The 15,016-nt window shown below is 42.3% G+C and overlaps 1 protein-coding gene across 5 annotated transcripts in view; it reads right to left on the bottom strand.

Annotated features, from left to right (window-relative positions):
- cadps2 (Ca++-dependent secretion activator 2) overlaps window positions 1-15,016 on the bottom strand; it is a 210,858-nt gene that overhangs the window by 67,457 nt on the left and 128,385 nt on the right. For all 5 annotated transcript variants that reach the window (XM_079567674.1, XM_079567670.1, XM_079567671.1 and 2 more), the window contains exon 13: window positions 9,925-10,112. In XM_079567674.1, the coding sequence (XP_079423800.1) occupies window positions 9,925-10,112 (188 nt within the window). The remainder of the gene's footprint in view (window positions 1-9,924; window positions 10,113-15,016) is intronic.

Here is a 15,016-nt window from a genome sequence, read left to right as displayed (position 1 = left end):
CAACAATCAATGTCACATTACACAGCTAGCGATATTAAGATTAATAAAGGGCTTATCGGCTTATTGCATTAAAGTCAGTGATGAGGATATTTCAGTATGAACATGAGTTAATGTTCATTACAATAAAATAAACAGGGCGCTCATAAAAAAGTGCTCTGGCTTGGCCTTCTCTGAATAAAAAAAACTCAACAAATAAACACAACTTCTAAAGCGAGGGCAAATAGGAACCACTTGACACTTGGGGTGAATATTATCAGGACAAAGCACCGCAAAATCTATGGGAAGGTTCAAAAGGACCCTTCGATACAATCAGGACAGAGAGGAAAAGTGTTTTTACAAGTTATAAAGCTATAGACTACTTTAGGCAAAAAGCCCATTCATTTGTGTGAGGTTACCAATGAGAAAGCCACTCGAGTGATGCTTCTAAACCTCTGCTATCCAAGTCGTCAAAGCCGCCTTAATATACAGCCCCCGGTCCCTTTGTGGATGTGGTTTACTGCCTAAAACTGGGAAAATATCACTCTTGTTTTCACCAAACTGTCCGATAAGCTACCAAACCCTTTAGGCTGACCCCTGGAGTCAACCAATCTCCCTGGATCTGCTCAAGCATAACCGTGGTGGAAAATACCGCTTTGATAATGTCTGACAAGTATTCATTGCGTCCCTGTGAATAGGCACTCTGGCAAAAAGGGGAAAAAATGCAATCAGTAGCCAGCGCGCCCAGCCTTGACTCCTCGGTAGAGCTGAAAGAGAATAGCAGCCTCTCCAAACGGCACTCGCGGTCGCGGGAGGGAAAGAAGCAGAGGTTGGCTGTTAATGAGTTGTTCTTATAAAAGGCTTTACTGGTCAGCCCCTGACCGCTGGGCTTCGAGTACCAACAACTCCTGCAAGCTGCTCTGGCAAAGCTCCCCGAGTCTCTTCAGAAGCAAGAAAGAATGTATGAAGTCTGGTAAATAAGGAATGAAAGAGTGTGAGAAGTTTGATATATATATATATATGAAAAGACCAGTAGGTTATATAGCGTTGAATTCATAAATGTTTAAAAGGAGTTATTTACATCAAGTGCTCATGTGCGTTTACCGCCACTCAAAACTGGGGTCAACTTCCTATGGAACTAGCTCGAAGTGTGTAAAATGCACAGGTGGCATTGTTCAAGACAGGGCAAGTGCAGGAGAAGCGTTCAGAATATACTTACACGCAGCATAAAATGTAGAGTTAACACGTTGTACGTTCAGTTTGAAAGCTACAGGGAGCTGGTTGATGTCAACAAAGCTATTTTCACAGCTAAAGTGTATTTAAACTTGATCTTTGACTACTTACAGTATAGGCAAAACAGTCAAAACAGTGCGAGGTCCTGGGCTGGTAAGGATCATGAGGCCTGGCGGTGCAGAATGAGAATCAGAACGGCTCCATTGATGGATTAAAAATATGTTTGTGAGGGTTAGGGTTCCATGAACACATCAAAATACAGAAAGATTGGATCGCTTCAGCGGTAGAAGAAGAAACGAACAAAGAGCCTGAATGATTTTAACATGGTTAAAAACTCAAAAAAGTAAAAAACATACAAGCTCAAAAAAGTTGAAAGAGCATAATGTGTCTGTGGATGTTTCACCAATAAAAACAGCCATGATAAATGAATGATTGCATTGTAATCTATCTACAAGGTTAAAGACGGTTAACTTCGCACATCTCTTGTTTGAAACAGGTGCGTAAGAGAAGGCATAGAGGCCGAACTTAGAACACGAAAAACCTCTCTTGAGTCTCGCACACTGTATACTTGCAACACCAGTTTGGGCCAGTGGCCTTCGTCAGGCAAAATGTTTTTATGAATGAGAAGCCATTCTTAAAAAGGGTGTGGCCTGCTGCATAATGGCCTATGGCAAAACGTAGGCAGCATATGTATACAACACACATCCAAACACAAAAAACAATGCCAGGATATAGTGAATAACACACTAAAAAACATACATATGTACATTTATACAATAAAACATTTAGTGGCTCATGCAATGTGTATTGCATGTGCCACTAAATGTTTTAATATATTGTATATATGGCCGAAACCATGGGGGCAGCTTTTGGAGCTGCCCAAATCACATTGCACCAGCCCCTATGGCTCCTCCTGCAGGCGGTGGGTCCACAGAAGGACGGCCTCATGATTCTAACCGGGCCTGTTGGTCTCTCATAAGGGGCTTCTGAACCGCTCTTTGTCTGACCCGACACCTAGGACCTGTTTGCCATGGGAGACCCTACCAGGGGCACGAAGCCCCCGATAACAGAGCTCCTAGGATCATTCGGGTGCTCAAACCCCTCCAACACGTTAAGGTGGCGGTTCCAGGAGGGGTATGGCCAAAACATTGCATTTAATAAAGGAACACTGATGTTGAGAGAGAGATTTTTCTAATCTATTTACAAGGTAAAGTATAACCTTAAAGTGAGGTGAGAGTGAAATTAAAAACCAAGTTCCTTATTGAAAGCCACACTTGCGCAATAAGGAGAGCAAGAGCAAACTTTCAAAAACTTAATGATCCAGATCCATTGCAGATTGGACCCAACAGGCCGGTTCACAGGAAACCACTCCAGTTCATGTTAGTACAACTTCTAATCCCCTCACCCAAAAGTGTCACCTCACTGACCCCCCTTGACCCCACGATCAGCTCCTCCCAGGACAGCGCTACAACAACCACCAGTCGATCCAGAAGAATATAAAGCAAAGTGGAGGGGCGGGCCCACACAGGGAGAGGCTTGTTCTGCTAAAGGGCCTCACTGCTGGGAGGGGCCCATGTGTAATGAATTTGCCAAGTCAGGGGTTGGACCTACATGCCAGTGCACCAGTGATCAAACTACAGCTGGGGGGAAACACACTGCGATTAAACATCAGGGTTACCATGCTTTATACACGACAAATCCCAATGGATGCACATTGTATCACTTAATAGATGCTAAATAACGGCAGCCTTTGCAATGAGCTAATTGCGACCATTAAAAAGCCAATTTCATATTGATTGCAATTAATTATGCCTTAAATAGAATGTGTACACGCGTGTCTTTTCCAGTAGGCTGTGATGTTTGGGTGGCCCTGGTCTTTGATAAGCCAATTCTTAAGATATTATTCAGGAAATGATTTGCAATTTATGTTTTAAGACTGCTGAAGTGACTGGGTGATAACTGGCCCCTTTCACGCAGATCCTTGGCCGTTCGGTGGCACGTCCCTCACTCGAAAACGCTTGCACGGGGCTCAAATGCTCAGAGCGGGAAGAGAGGCGACAGCTTGTCATGCTTCAGACACATTGTTGCTGTTAAATGAAGCGCGTGCACTGGAGCCAAGGCCTGTCAGCAAAGAGGAGGGAGGGGGGGGGGGGGGGGGGGGGGGGGGTGGAGAGAGAGAGAAAGAGAGAGAGGGGGGGGGAGGAGGCAGTGGATTCAAGTTTGTGTGTTTACATTCGACCTGTATCAAGTGTAAATGGTAAGTGAGGGATTTGCCCGCGGCGCTTTGGTTCTCGACGGAGACGGAGAAGGGATGTGGCAGCGGACCAGGTTTGGATGCCACTCCAGGTTAAGACACCGGGAGGTCAGTCCGGGTCAGGCATGTCCAGATGAATCGATTGTACTACCTCAGTAGAAGTAGATATCTTCATCTTGTCATTTATTTAAAGTATGATGTCGTCAAATCGGGGTCTAATCACGGAAACAAAAGAATTGAAATAGTTTTGAAATGTTTCGCGGGTCAATGTCGTCGTAAACGTCAATAATAGTTTACATTAGGGCAGGGGTAAGCCACGTCGGGCCCGTGCTCTCCCCGTGAATGTTTAGTGGAGGTGGGGGGAGGTAAAAGCTCCCGTCAGGTCCAGCGTGGAGAGTGACGCTGACGGGTAAAGAGGAGAGTGATGGGGCCCGACAGATAATGCTCCTTTAACCTCGTAATTCGAAAACAGACAGCGTTATCACCTGTCTCTGCTGAAAAACGTGAGCTTCAGATCAGGTCGGCTGAATCCCTGAGCAACACGCAGGGTGACAAGGCGTCTCGCAAACTTCACTGAAGATATAATTGATGAACCGTTACAGTGGAAATATGGATCAAATGTATTAATATCATTTATTGAGAAGATTATCAGTGGCTCTTTCTCCCCATTGACTCCACTATAGCCTCACTCCAAAGTTCTCAGAATTTTGTGTGATCCCAACAAGCCCCGGTCACAAAGTTTCGCCTCCACGGATGAGACTGCGGAGTCCACCGGCCAAGTCGAGCTGTCTGAAGATGAACCCTCCACCTTCCCTGCCACCACAAACTGTGGTCCACTGCAGCCCCTTCAAAGTCACTGAGCTGCAGTCAACTCAATCTCTTGGGTTTTCCCGTCACAGTCAGTTGTGTCAGAAAAAAATGCAGGCGCAAAAATGATAATAGCAATGGTTTGTCAATATAAAAAGGGTGACATAAAAGCAGAGGGGGTAGAGTAGCCAAAATGTTGACTCAAGTAAGAGTAACTTTACTTTGAAATTATTTTACTCAAGTACAAGTACAAAGTAATGACCCAAACAATGACTCAAGTAAAAGTTAAAAAAAAAGCACATTGGGAAAATGTTACTTAAAGGGGGGGTATTATGCAAAATCGACTTTTTCAAGCTTTACATCATGTTATTATGTCATTCCCTCATTAAAAACATGCCTGAAGCGTTGCCTTGGCACATTCACGTATTTTTGAGTAATCTGTAAAAACTCTGATGGCAGCCATTTTAGGGATAAGTTTGCCTGAGTCCTCCTAGGAACGCCCCCACCTCCTGGAGACGCCTCCGACCTTTCGTCACCAGCCCAGTAACCAATCACTGCTCCTCAGCAGAACCCCCTCCCAACTGATGCCACAGACGTGTGGAGGGGGCGTGTCGGAAAGAGTCAGAGGTTCTTAAAGAGACAGAGGCCTATTTCAAGACATTCGCTACAGCCATTTTGAGAGAGCAATTTTATACAAGGCAGTTATTCTAATTTACTGCATTTACAGACCAACAGAAGGTTTCGTCATCATTGTAGTATGATATAGACTGGTGCTATGTGATTGAAAAAAGCATAATACCCCTCTTTAAATACTGTGAATAACTGAGCAACTGTTTGAAAAAGTCTGAGCCACCATAAATTGTGTCAAACAAAGCATTAAAAATGTGGAAATCATGGAAATTCCAAAGAAAATCCCAAGAAGATACAGAAACACAAAATAACTGTAAAGAACAGGGTACACGAGACGATCTACATGTAGTTTATGGATCAAAATAAAATACTCAATTTTACTCAACTAAGTATTATGATAAAACTACTCTAAGAAGTTCAATGTCTTCATAAATGTAACTGAGTACTACCCTCCTCTGCTTAAAAGCTATGCCTGATTTTGCGAGTGTGAATTTGAGCTACATATCCTGATACAAAGTTCACAATAGGATGTGCATCACGTTTCTCGTGCAGCGCGATAGAGTGTCCATAAAACAAGATATATTCAAAATTTTATGAAAAAATGTATGTTATTATCATGCTGAATAAGCTCAGCGTGCAATTTAATCCTTTATTGGAGTAGTTAGAGTGCATGTTGTGATACATTCTGAATAAAGACTATAGTTAGACAAACACATTTGCATATCACAATACAAGTGCCTTGATACAATTCACATATTATCTCATGTACTCTGTGCCGCATTTCGGCATTAATCAAGGGGTGTTTTGATCTTGTTTCATTTACAGCAAATATAGCCTCATTTACTCCACACACAATAAACCTCACAAAAAAAAAAACACTTAATATTCTTGGACCGCTGTACCCCTTTAACAAGGTCCCCGCACGGACTCCGCTTTGCGCCATTTATATCACTAAATATAAAGACTCTTAAAGATCTCGTGAAGTGTTCCTCGTCTTTGTTCCCCGAGTAAACAAGTCCTCTGGGGAAAAGTCAACTCAGTAACTACGCTTGTTTTCTCTTTCCCCCCTCTACCTCTGAGCTTAGCCTGTCAGCCAAGCGCTCCCATCCACGCCCACTCCCCAGCTCCAGCGACTCCGAATGGGCGTCAATTATTCAAATTACAGCTCCAACTGACAAAAAGCCAATTGCGGCAATTTCCCCCCGATTTATAAGCACGATTAACTGGAGAGGATTGTCATTATGTTTTCTAATTGACTAAATGAGACCACAAAGAGAGAAGGCACATGTTTCTATCAGTAATTACAAGAGTCAGGAATCCAGGAGAGGCTTGAGGGGAGGGGGCGAGACCGAAGGAAGGCCAGAGGTAACCAATGGGGTGCTGGGCATTTACGACAAAAATATGAATTAAAAAATACTCACATCATTGGACTGTTAAAGACCTGCATGCTTTGTGCTGCAGCAGTAGTCCGACTTCTTCACACAACACAGAAGTGTGAGTAAAAAAGTGGTTAGGAAAAGGGCAGGAGATGCTGAAAAAAAGTAAGATTTGAGATGGATGTGTAGAAAGTGGATCAGTAAGAAATGTTTCATTAGCATAACTCTGTCTCTGTCTGTGGACTGTGCATCAGGCAGCCCTTGAGAAAAAAAAGTGATCATCAATCCTGCATTGTTAAATGGAAACCGGCGATTTTCTGAACGAGCCAAACCTCCAACTGTAAAACGATGGCCGGTCTAAAGAGCCCGCCCCCCCCCCCCCACACTTGCAGCACAGTGGAGGCATCACAAGAGGCGCAACAGGAAACAAAAAGGGACAAACGAGGAGGTATCCGGGCTAGGCCTGGGGCGGTAACCCGATTACCGCAATACCGTGGTCACGTGACGCACACCGCGGGTCTGAGTTTCTCACCGCAATCTCCGCCCCCCCCCCCCAAAAAAAAATGCCTTTTACAAAACGAAATTTCACCAGAAAAACAACTAATAACTAGAAATGGCTGCGCCATTGCGATTGACAGCGGAAATGCATGAAGCGAATGCAGAAATTGCATAAACTGTTCAAATTGCATAAATTGCTTAATTTGCATAATCTATTTTGCATAAACTGGTAAAATGCATAAAATGTCATGTTGCATGAACTGTATAAACTGCATAAAGTGGTAAAATGCATGAATGGGTTAATTTGCATAAATTATGTAAATTGCATAAACTCTTTAAAATTCAAAAGTCCTAAATGGCATAAACTCTTAAGTTGCATAAACTGGTTAAATCCCATAAAGTGGTTACTTTGCATAAATTGTTAATATTGCATAAACTTGTATATTCCATAAACTGGTCAAACTGTTGAAAGTGCTTGATTGGCAGAAGCTGCACAAATGGCTGAAAGTCCTGGAGTCTCCCCATTGGCTGGATTCCCCCATACACACCAATGCAAAAATTTCAAACTCCCGTATAAAAAAACTGGAAATCTACAGAAGGCCATTTTTTTCTCAAAACCCACAAGTTGCAGAAGCTGAACATGCACAAAGTGCAGAAATTGCAGACAATGCAAAAAAAAGGGCAGAACAGCATGGATTTGCAGCAGCCCCATTATAAGTCAATGGGAAAAATCTCCGACATTTTGGCCGATTGCGGAAAAAACGTAAGTTGCAGAGTTCAAAAAGTAATAGCACCCTTCTCCTCAACATGTGGAAGAATTCCGCAGTCAATCAATAAACCAGAACAAGTGTCTCAACGAAAAAACAAACAAACTAAAGTCTCAAAAGGACTAGCCACAGGTGAAAATAAAATGAAAAACCGGCCGCCCTGAGCAGCAGTGTTAATTTCGTCGACTAAAATAATTAGTCTTAATTTTAGTCAAAGTGATATTTTTGACGACTAAAATAGGACTAAAACTAAATTAAAACTTTCTCATGAGACTAAAACTATGACTAAAATGTCCAGATATTTTAGTCGACTAAAATAAGACTAAATAAGAATGAAAAGGAGAGACTAAAATCATCCAAACTTCTATTGAAAAAGCCTCATGTCATTTAAATTCACTGCCAAATGAACAGGTATGAGCTTTATTCATGTGGGAGCAGCTCCATGAAGTCGAGGACCACGATTAAATATGATTACAATGAATATTATAAATATAAGTCGACTAAATTAGTCTTCATTTTAGTCGACTAAATTGACATGCAATTTTAGTCAACTAAAACTAGACTAAAATTGAAAAGTTTTTTTTGACTAAATCTCGACTAAAATTAAATTACATTTTAGTCAAAATACTAAGACTAAAACTAAAATAAAATATGTTGTCAAAATTAACACTGCTGAGCAGGCGAGGGGCGGTCCACATATCAGGCCTACGGTGCCATATGCACGTGAGCAGGCCCGAAGGCAAACAATTAAATCTGACCCGCGTCTCATTTTCCATAAATAAAATAAAATGTGTGCATCATCCGCTCAGCTGTGTGTAGCTGTGTTTATGCAGCTCCGCTACCGTCACCTCAGAGCGGCTGAAATGTAAACATGGCTCTGTAAACCAGTGAAAAACGGCTACACTACGAAGACAAGAGGCTGATCGTTGGACGGACTGGCAGATTTGACCAAAGCACAAGGACACTCGTGCGTCGTGTTTTCAGACTTTTTCACGCGGAGGAGCAGGACTCTTCGTGGTCCTCGGCAGGTGGACAGCGTGTTTCCCTTCTTCATCGGTACAAAGGGCCTGACCAGTAACTTTAAGGTAAGGAGCTTCAGTTTTGGATGTGTTTACAAAGCGGGTGATGAAGCTGATGTAGCGTGAGTTTGGGGAAACTGCACCGGGCCGGCACGAGTGTTCAACCGGTCAACAAGCGTGTTAAACCTCGCTGTCTGGACTCTAACTTAACATCAGAACAATTCATCTGACAGGTAAATGTTTGCTTCCTTTCTCCTTTCACTCAATTTGATCTGCATTTGTGGGAAATATGAAGATACAAGCGCAGAGATGTTTGTTTGCGAATGTAGGAGTTAAGAGGCTGAAGTTGAATAAATGATCAGCAAACACGAGCGCGTCATCTCATCAGAGGCTAATTCACTGAGTTTTTCATAAAGGTCTGGCAGGAGAACAGCAGCTCAGGTGTCTCCCCGCGCCTTCGAAACCCTTCTGAAGCCAATGAGCGATATATCGAAAACCGCAGGAATTTGTTGATTACCGCCCACAGTAAGAAAAAATTCAAACTGGCACAGCCCTAATCCGGGCAAGACTCACAGCTAAGCCACACACATCTTCTATCCCTACTATTGTTCTGGCTAATGTATGTTCTCTGGAGAAGAAGACGGATTATATTCGTCTGCTGAGCTCTTCCCATAAGATGAAAGACGGCTGTGGAGCGGAGGGAGCTGCACAGGAGGAAGAGGAGGAGGAGCTGACCAGTGCAGGACACCACGCTCTGAAACAGGGATAAACCCAGGAGGAGCTGCACCGTTTCAGAGGATCAGAGGAGCACTGAAGGCAGTACTCCGGTTTCCCCTAGATCCAAAATCATGGTCAGGTTGGCGCACAACGGCGGCGCACAACTGCACAATGAAAAATAAAGCACTTACTTACAAGTAGAAATTGCTCAGTCAAAGAATTATTAAGTGAAAGTGCTGAAGTGTCCATTGTAGAAAATACTTAATTTTTCAAAGTGCAAATTATTGTCAAGAAATGTGGGTAATAACTTTGCAGCTTCAAGACACAATAAAGATTGTGCCAAAACTCAACTGGTACAGCAACACAACAGGGAGGCACAAAATACTGTATTTTGCAGAAAGGCAAAATACATTCTAAAAAAACCTACTTAGATGCTTCTCAGAGCAGAACTCTTAAATAAGAGTCTAAAACAGAGGAATGTATTTCAATGGCGGTTGCCCTGATTCAATTTGTTTCATGTAATCATTTGATGTGAATGGCAGGGATGTGTGGAAGGTATTGAGAGAGCTAGAAACGAGCAGTGTATGTCCGACTTGAAAATGGAGGGAAAAGCAGCTTTAATCTTTAATCCCGTGTCTTGTCTTTACCTGTTTCCGTGCACGTGAGAGGCACAGAAGGCGTAGCTGTAGTGGAGCAGTGTGGGGTCCACCAGGGCGTTGTTCTCAGAGTAGTCCATCAAGTCTTTGAGGTAACTCAGGTGTCTGTGGCAGCCGCGGACCCCGAACCGAGCGCAGTACTCATCCAGGACGAAGACCTGCCCCGGACTGAACCAACCCTGATGACATGGACAGACAATGAGACATCGATAAGCGGAGTCATCTACAGCAGGTTACACAGAGCAGACGCACATTTTCATCATTATTTTTTACTTTTCATTATAAGTTTTGCCATATCCTCAAAAGATGCAAGAAGTAACACACTGCGGTGTTCAATTAAGAAAATATTGTTAATTTTGTGTTGTGTCCCTTAATAATAATAATAATAATAATAATAATAATAATAATAATAATAATAATAATAATAATAATAATAATAATAATGCATTGGTTTTATATAGCGCTTTTCTGGACACTCAAAGACGCTTTACATTGCTTTATTCATTCACTCCATACCCGGTGGTGGCAAGCTAATAATGTAGCCACAGCTGCCCTGGGGTAGACCAGTCTGCGCCATCGGCCCTTCCGACCACCACCAACCACTCACTCCCCCACTCACTACACTCGCCAGGCTTAGTGGTGTTCCCAAACAGTCTCCCATTCAAGTACCGACCAGGCCCTTCCCTGCTTAGTTTCCAAGGTCTGACGGGATCGGGCAGAGCAAAGGCAGTATGGCCTTTGACCTCTAACCTACAGTCACAGCCACACATACAGTATACTGTATGCAAACGATGGGTGAAGTGTCTGGTTTTAGGAATGACACCTGGGATGCATACCAAATGTTTTATTTCAATAATTTTTCTACATTATTGATTACTATTTTATTTACATCCTTTATTATTTTATTATTATTTATTATATTGTATTTATACTTTGTTGTTGCATATACGTTCATGTATTATGCTATAATCTTGCTAAGACTGTATTATGTATAATAAACGTGCAGGTGGTGTATATTTATATGTAGCTTGCACTACTCCACATAAATATATCTATTGCAGAACTATAAATTGACTGCGACAACACATGTGCCTATTCGCCCTGAATGACCAGTTTGAAAAGAAAACAAAGGCACTAAGCTTGGTTTCTATTTCAATGAAACGCAACAGATAACTTTCAGTGCACTTCACTTTCATTTTTGTACGTGGCTGATCTACACTAAAGGAGAGAGCTGGGATGGACCAAAGGCATAGCCCAGACACGAAGAGCGGGCAGGCAGACCTGAAGTGGAATTTGGTTAAAGGCATATACCACTGGGTCAGATGCCGAGGATGACCACAGAGGGGATCTATTTCCAGTTTTTGAGCTAGTTTGGTGGCTATGGTGCATGTTTGGGTTGATGGGGGATATCGGAGCGCCGAGAGGATGGAGTGAACTTGCAAAGACATGGTGCTGCCAAATCCCAAAGTGTTTTTCACCACAGATAGTTTAGTAAATAACGCAGAACATATTGCACACAGTATGTCCATTAGTGAAAGTGCACAGCTGTCCCTTATCTGTAAAAGCAAGATATTTTGGTCCAAACTAACAGCAGAATTTTGCCTGGACCTTCACCACGATCTGAATCAAAGGCCGAGACCATTTTTGGTCTTTAATTACTTTGCTAACTTCCAAAAGTAAAAAGAAAAAGTTGGCCCAAGGATAAGCAGAGCAAGTGTTAAAGGCTCAAAATCACAGCGGGCCCCAAAAAACGTGTTCTGACAAAAATAAAGTCCTGCAGAAAGTCACACATCTGCCGCACCTTTAACTCCTCGAGATACCTTCTTACAATTATCCAGAGGTCTGCAGAGGTTAACTATTCTAAACCAGCTGGCGACGCAGAGGGAAAAACACGAGAAGAAAAAAAAAACCTCCCGCAGAGGTGTGGAGCGGCCGCATCGTTAGCTCACTCGTCCTGTGTGTAATCACTAAATTAGGCATGAAACTTACAACGCTAATTAAGATTCCTGGTGGAACGAACATTAGCAAATTAGCACCTCCACGGAGCCGCTGACACACACAGAAGGTGACTTTACCTTCACAACACGGCGGCTTTATTCGCGCCCATCGCTGGGGGAAGGAGTTATTTTTATGGGAAAGTGAAGTTCAGCAAAAGATTGTTATTTAACTTTTGAACAGAGGAGGTGGAATGTCATGTCAAAATCTGTAATCGTAGGTCATTTATTACTGCAGCGTTCCATTCTTCTACCCATCATGCCACTGGGGTGAAGACAAAGAAAACACAAAAAGTTGCTGGAGTTTGTATTAGGAAAAGAGCCGTATAGTGTCAGCATAGATAGTAGTCATACAAGGGGGCATGGCCTCGTCGAGGGGGAAGGAAGTTTGTTTTGGGAAACACAATTTTTGAGAAGGGCCTGGAGGCGGCGAGTGGAGGGGCAACGTGATCAGTGGAGCTCCAGGAAATTATGTCACCCCAGCCCGAGAACGCAAGCTTAAACTAATCAAAACGTACCCTAAACCTAACCAAAGGAGAGTGGAGTGTGTACCAAAAGCTTTTTATTGAGAGTAACTACATATATATAACTACATATAATATATGTCGATAGAAAAAAAGTGGAGCTGACGTTATTTCCTGTGGAGAAATGGAGCTCCACTGATCACGTGACTCTCCATCGATTGCAGCCAGATGCTCTTGCAATGTTTAACTCTTTTTAGCCGTTTTCTGAATATTCACGTATTTATCACGCACAAATAAAGTCAAGTCTAAATCGGGTCCAGTTGTAGCTAGTGTTAGCATGTAGCATGATGCTGGGTAACCTATTACAAAAGTAACGAGTTACAAAAATATAGTACTTTTTTCATTAACTAAGGAATATACCATATTACACAAAATATGGGAATATATTGGTCATTACAATTTAAGTAACTTGAGTTACAAGTGTATTTAAATGGTTTGTATTCATGTACGAACGAAAAAATGCCAAAGTCCCCAAAATAAAATGCAGCTCCAAATCAAGTTGAATAGTGGTGTAAAAGATCTGCAGTTGCATGTAGGCATTAAAACAAAATATGATAGAATGGGGATGAAAGGAAAAATAAATCTTGGTGGCATTAATACTATTTTCAGTTTTTATTTTGCCAAAAGTAACTCAAAAGTAACTCAAAGTAGTGTGACTCAGGTACATTTTTTAAACAGTAATATGTAATGCAAACATATTACATTTTTAAAGCTACTAATACACAATACAGTACATTACCATTTTAAAGTAACTTGCCTAGCACCGATGCTAACATGAAGCATGTAATTATGGACTGTTGAGCTACTTTGCACCTCTCCATGTCTTTGAATCTTTATTGGATAGAAAACTATATTCATAATTCAGCATTTATATAGAACCTTTAGATCTTTCTCCTCTTTCCCCCCGTTTTAACTCAAGCTGAAAAAAAAAAAAAAGACATTTAGAGGCAGAGTCCTGGATAACTGCAGTAGAAATAGAGCAAATGCTAAACTTTCAAAAATCGTACAAAACACATGCACTTTGAATTTACAAGTAAAAAAAACAAACATTTTGATGTTGTTGGACACATATAGTTAAAAGGCTTACACCCTGATAAGACTCCCAGCAGTTGTCACTGTAAATAAAATATTTTTTCAACTTAAACGGCTTTCTCTCATCTTCGTTGCTGAGATGGCTAAATAAAACACTGTGATAATATCGGTATTGTGCACGTCGTGCTGAACCGTACTGCACTGTTTATGTCCACATTCACGTGAACAGTCATTTCTTTTGTCGGTGCGGCGCTGGTTCTCGTCGAGGGTGAGCTGGAGCTGGCATCCTCCTCTCAGTTTGCGGGCCTTTTCGGCGCCTCCTCTCCTCCGATCCAGCGCTCGCCCGCGGTTCTCCCCCTGCTCCGCAACTCCGTCTGTGCGTCGGAGCTATTAATATCTCACCGAGGGGGCCGCAGACAGGCGCGAAGTGACAAGATGTTCCTCCATCGCAAACAGATGGCTCACTCCGGTCTTGGCGCTGACCGCTCAATTAGCAGCTAACGAGCCGACTGCTTCGTTAGCTCTTGTCAGTCTCCCGCTCGCCGTCTCCCACCGAGCGGCGCCGCGACCCGGGGGCAGCGAACAGCGTCGCAGGCTGACCCCGGGGGAAAGTGAGAGCAGCGTGGGGGGCCACCAGGCTCCGAGTGGAATCACCTGACTCCCAATCACAAGTCGAAATGTTTTTGGGTTGGGTTGGGTTTTTTTGGGGGGAGGGGGGGCCAAAATTGGAAGTTGACCTCCACCATCTGAGAGGCTCTTACACGCCGCAACACTTCCAAAAATTAAAACGGCAAATATGTTGTTTATAATTTTCAACTGAAAGGGAAAAAAATATACAGTAAGCCTTTTCTGCTCTCGACAAATGCTTTCTGTCGGATAATTATTTCACACTGACGCACTTGACAGGAAGCATAAGTCTGAGAAGCTTCAATAGTTTTTTTTTTCTTCTTAGCACGACAGGCTTTTAACGGGATTCAGCGGAAAATTCAAGCTATTCGTAGTTAGTTTGATGATCAATGCCACAATTTTTACAGTCAAAAACGGGAGCAGACGTGTACAAATCCAAAAGAATGGCAAAGTATTGGAGGCATGTGATATTCAGATTTTGTTTTTGACAGGCAAGCGACACGTGGCCTTAGCTCTGAATACTTTCAAGTATTCCATTAAAATACACGTGTTTGATGTAGTTTCTTTCAGCCTGCCAAGAAATTCATGGCATAGTTTTAAATGTTGTTTAAGGAATTAACGATAATAGTTGTACCAGTATTTTCTACACTCTAGTAGAGGAATTAAGTTGGTTGTGTCCTGTATGTTGAAAAAGATATATGATATCTGTGGAAAAAGCATTATTATTTGTATCTGTTGTGAACTAGTGAAAAGTGCTTTTCAACTCTCCATTGCGAAGAATTGGGATGTTAGAAATGCACAAGGAAACTATAGACCACAAATCAAAATTTAAAAATCAGGTTTAGGGCCTTTTTAATAATCTGGCATAATTAGTTATAGACAGAGGTGGCACTTGATTTCATAACT

The sequence above is a fragment of the Gobius niger genome (genome assembly GCF_951799975.1).
Source record: "Gobius niger genome assembly, chromosome: 12".
Lineage (NCBI taxonomy): Eukaryota > Metazoa > Chordata > Actinopteri > Gobiiformes > Gobiidae > Gobius > Gobius niger.
Note: the sequence above shows the minus strand (reverse complement) of the source record. Positions and strands in the feature narration are given on the sequence as shown.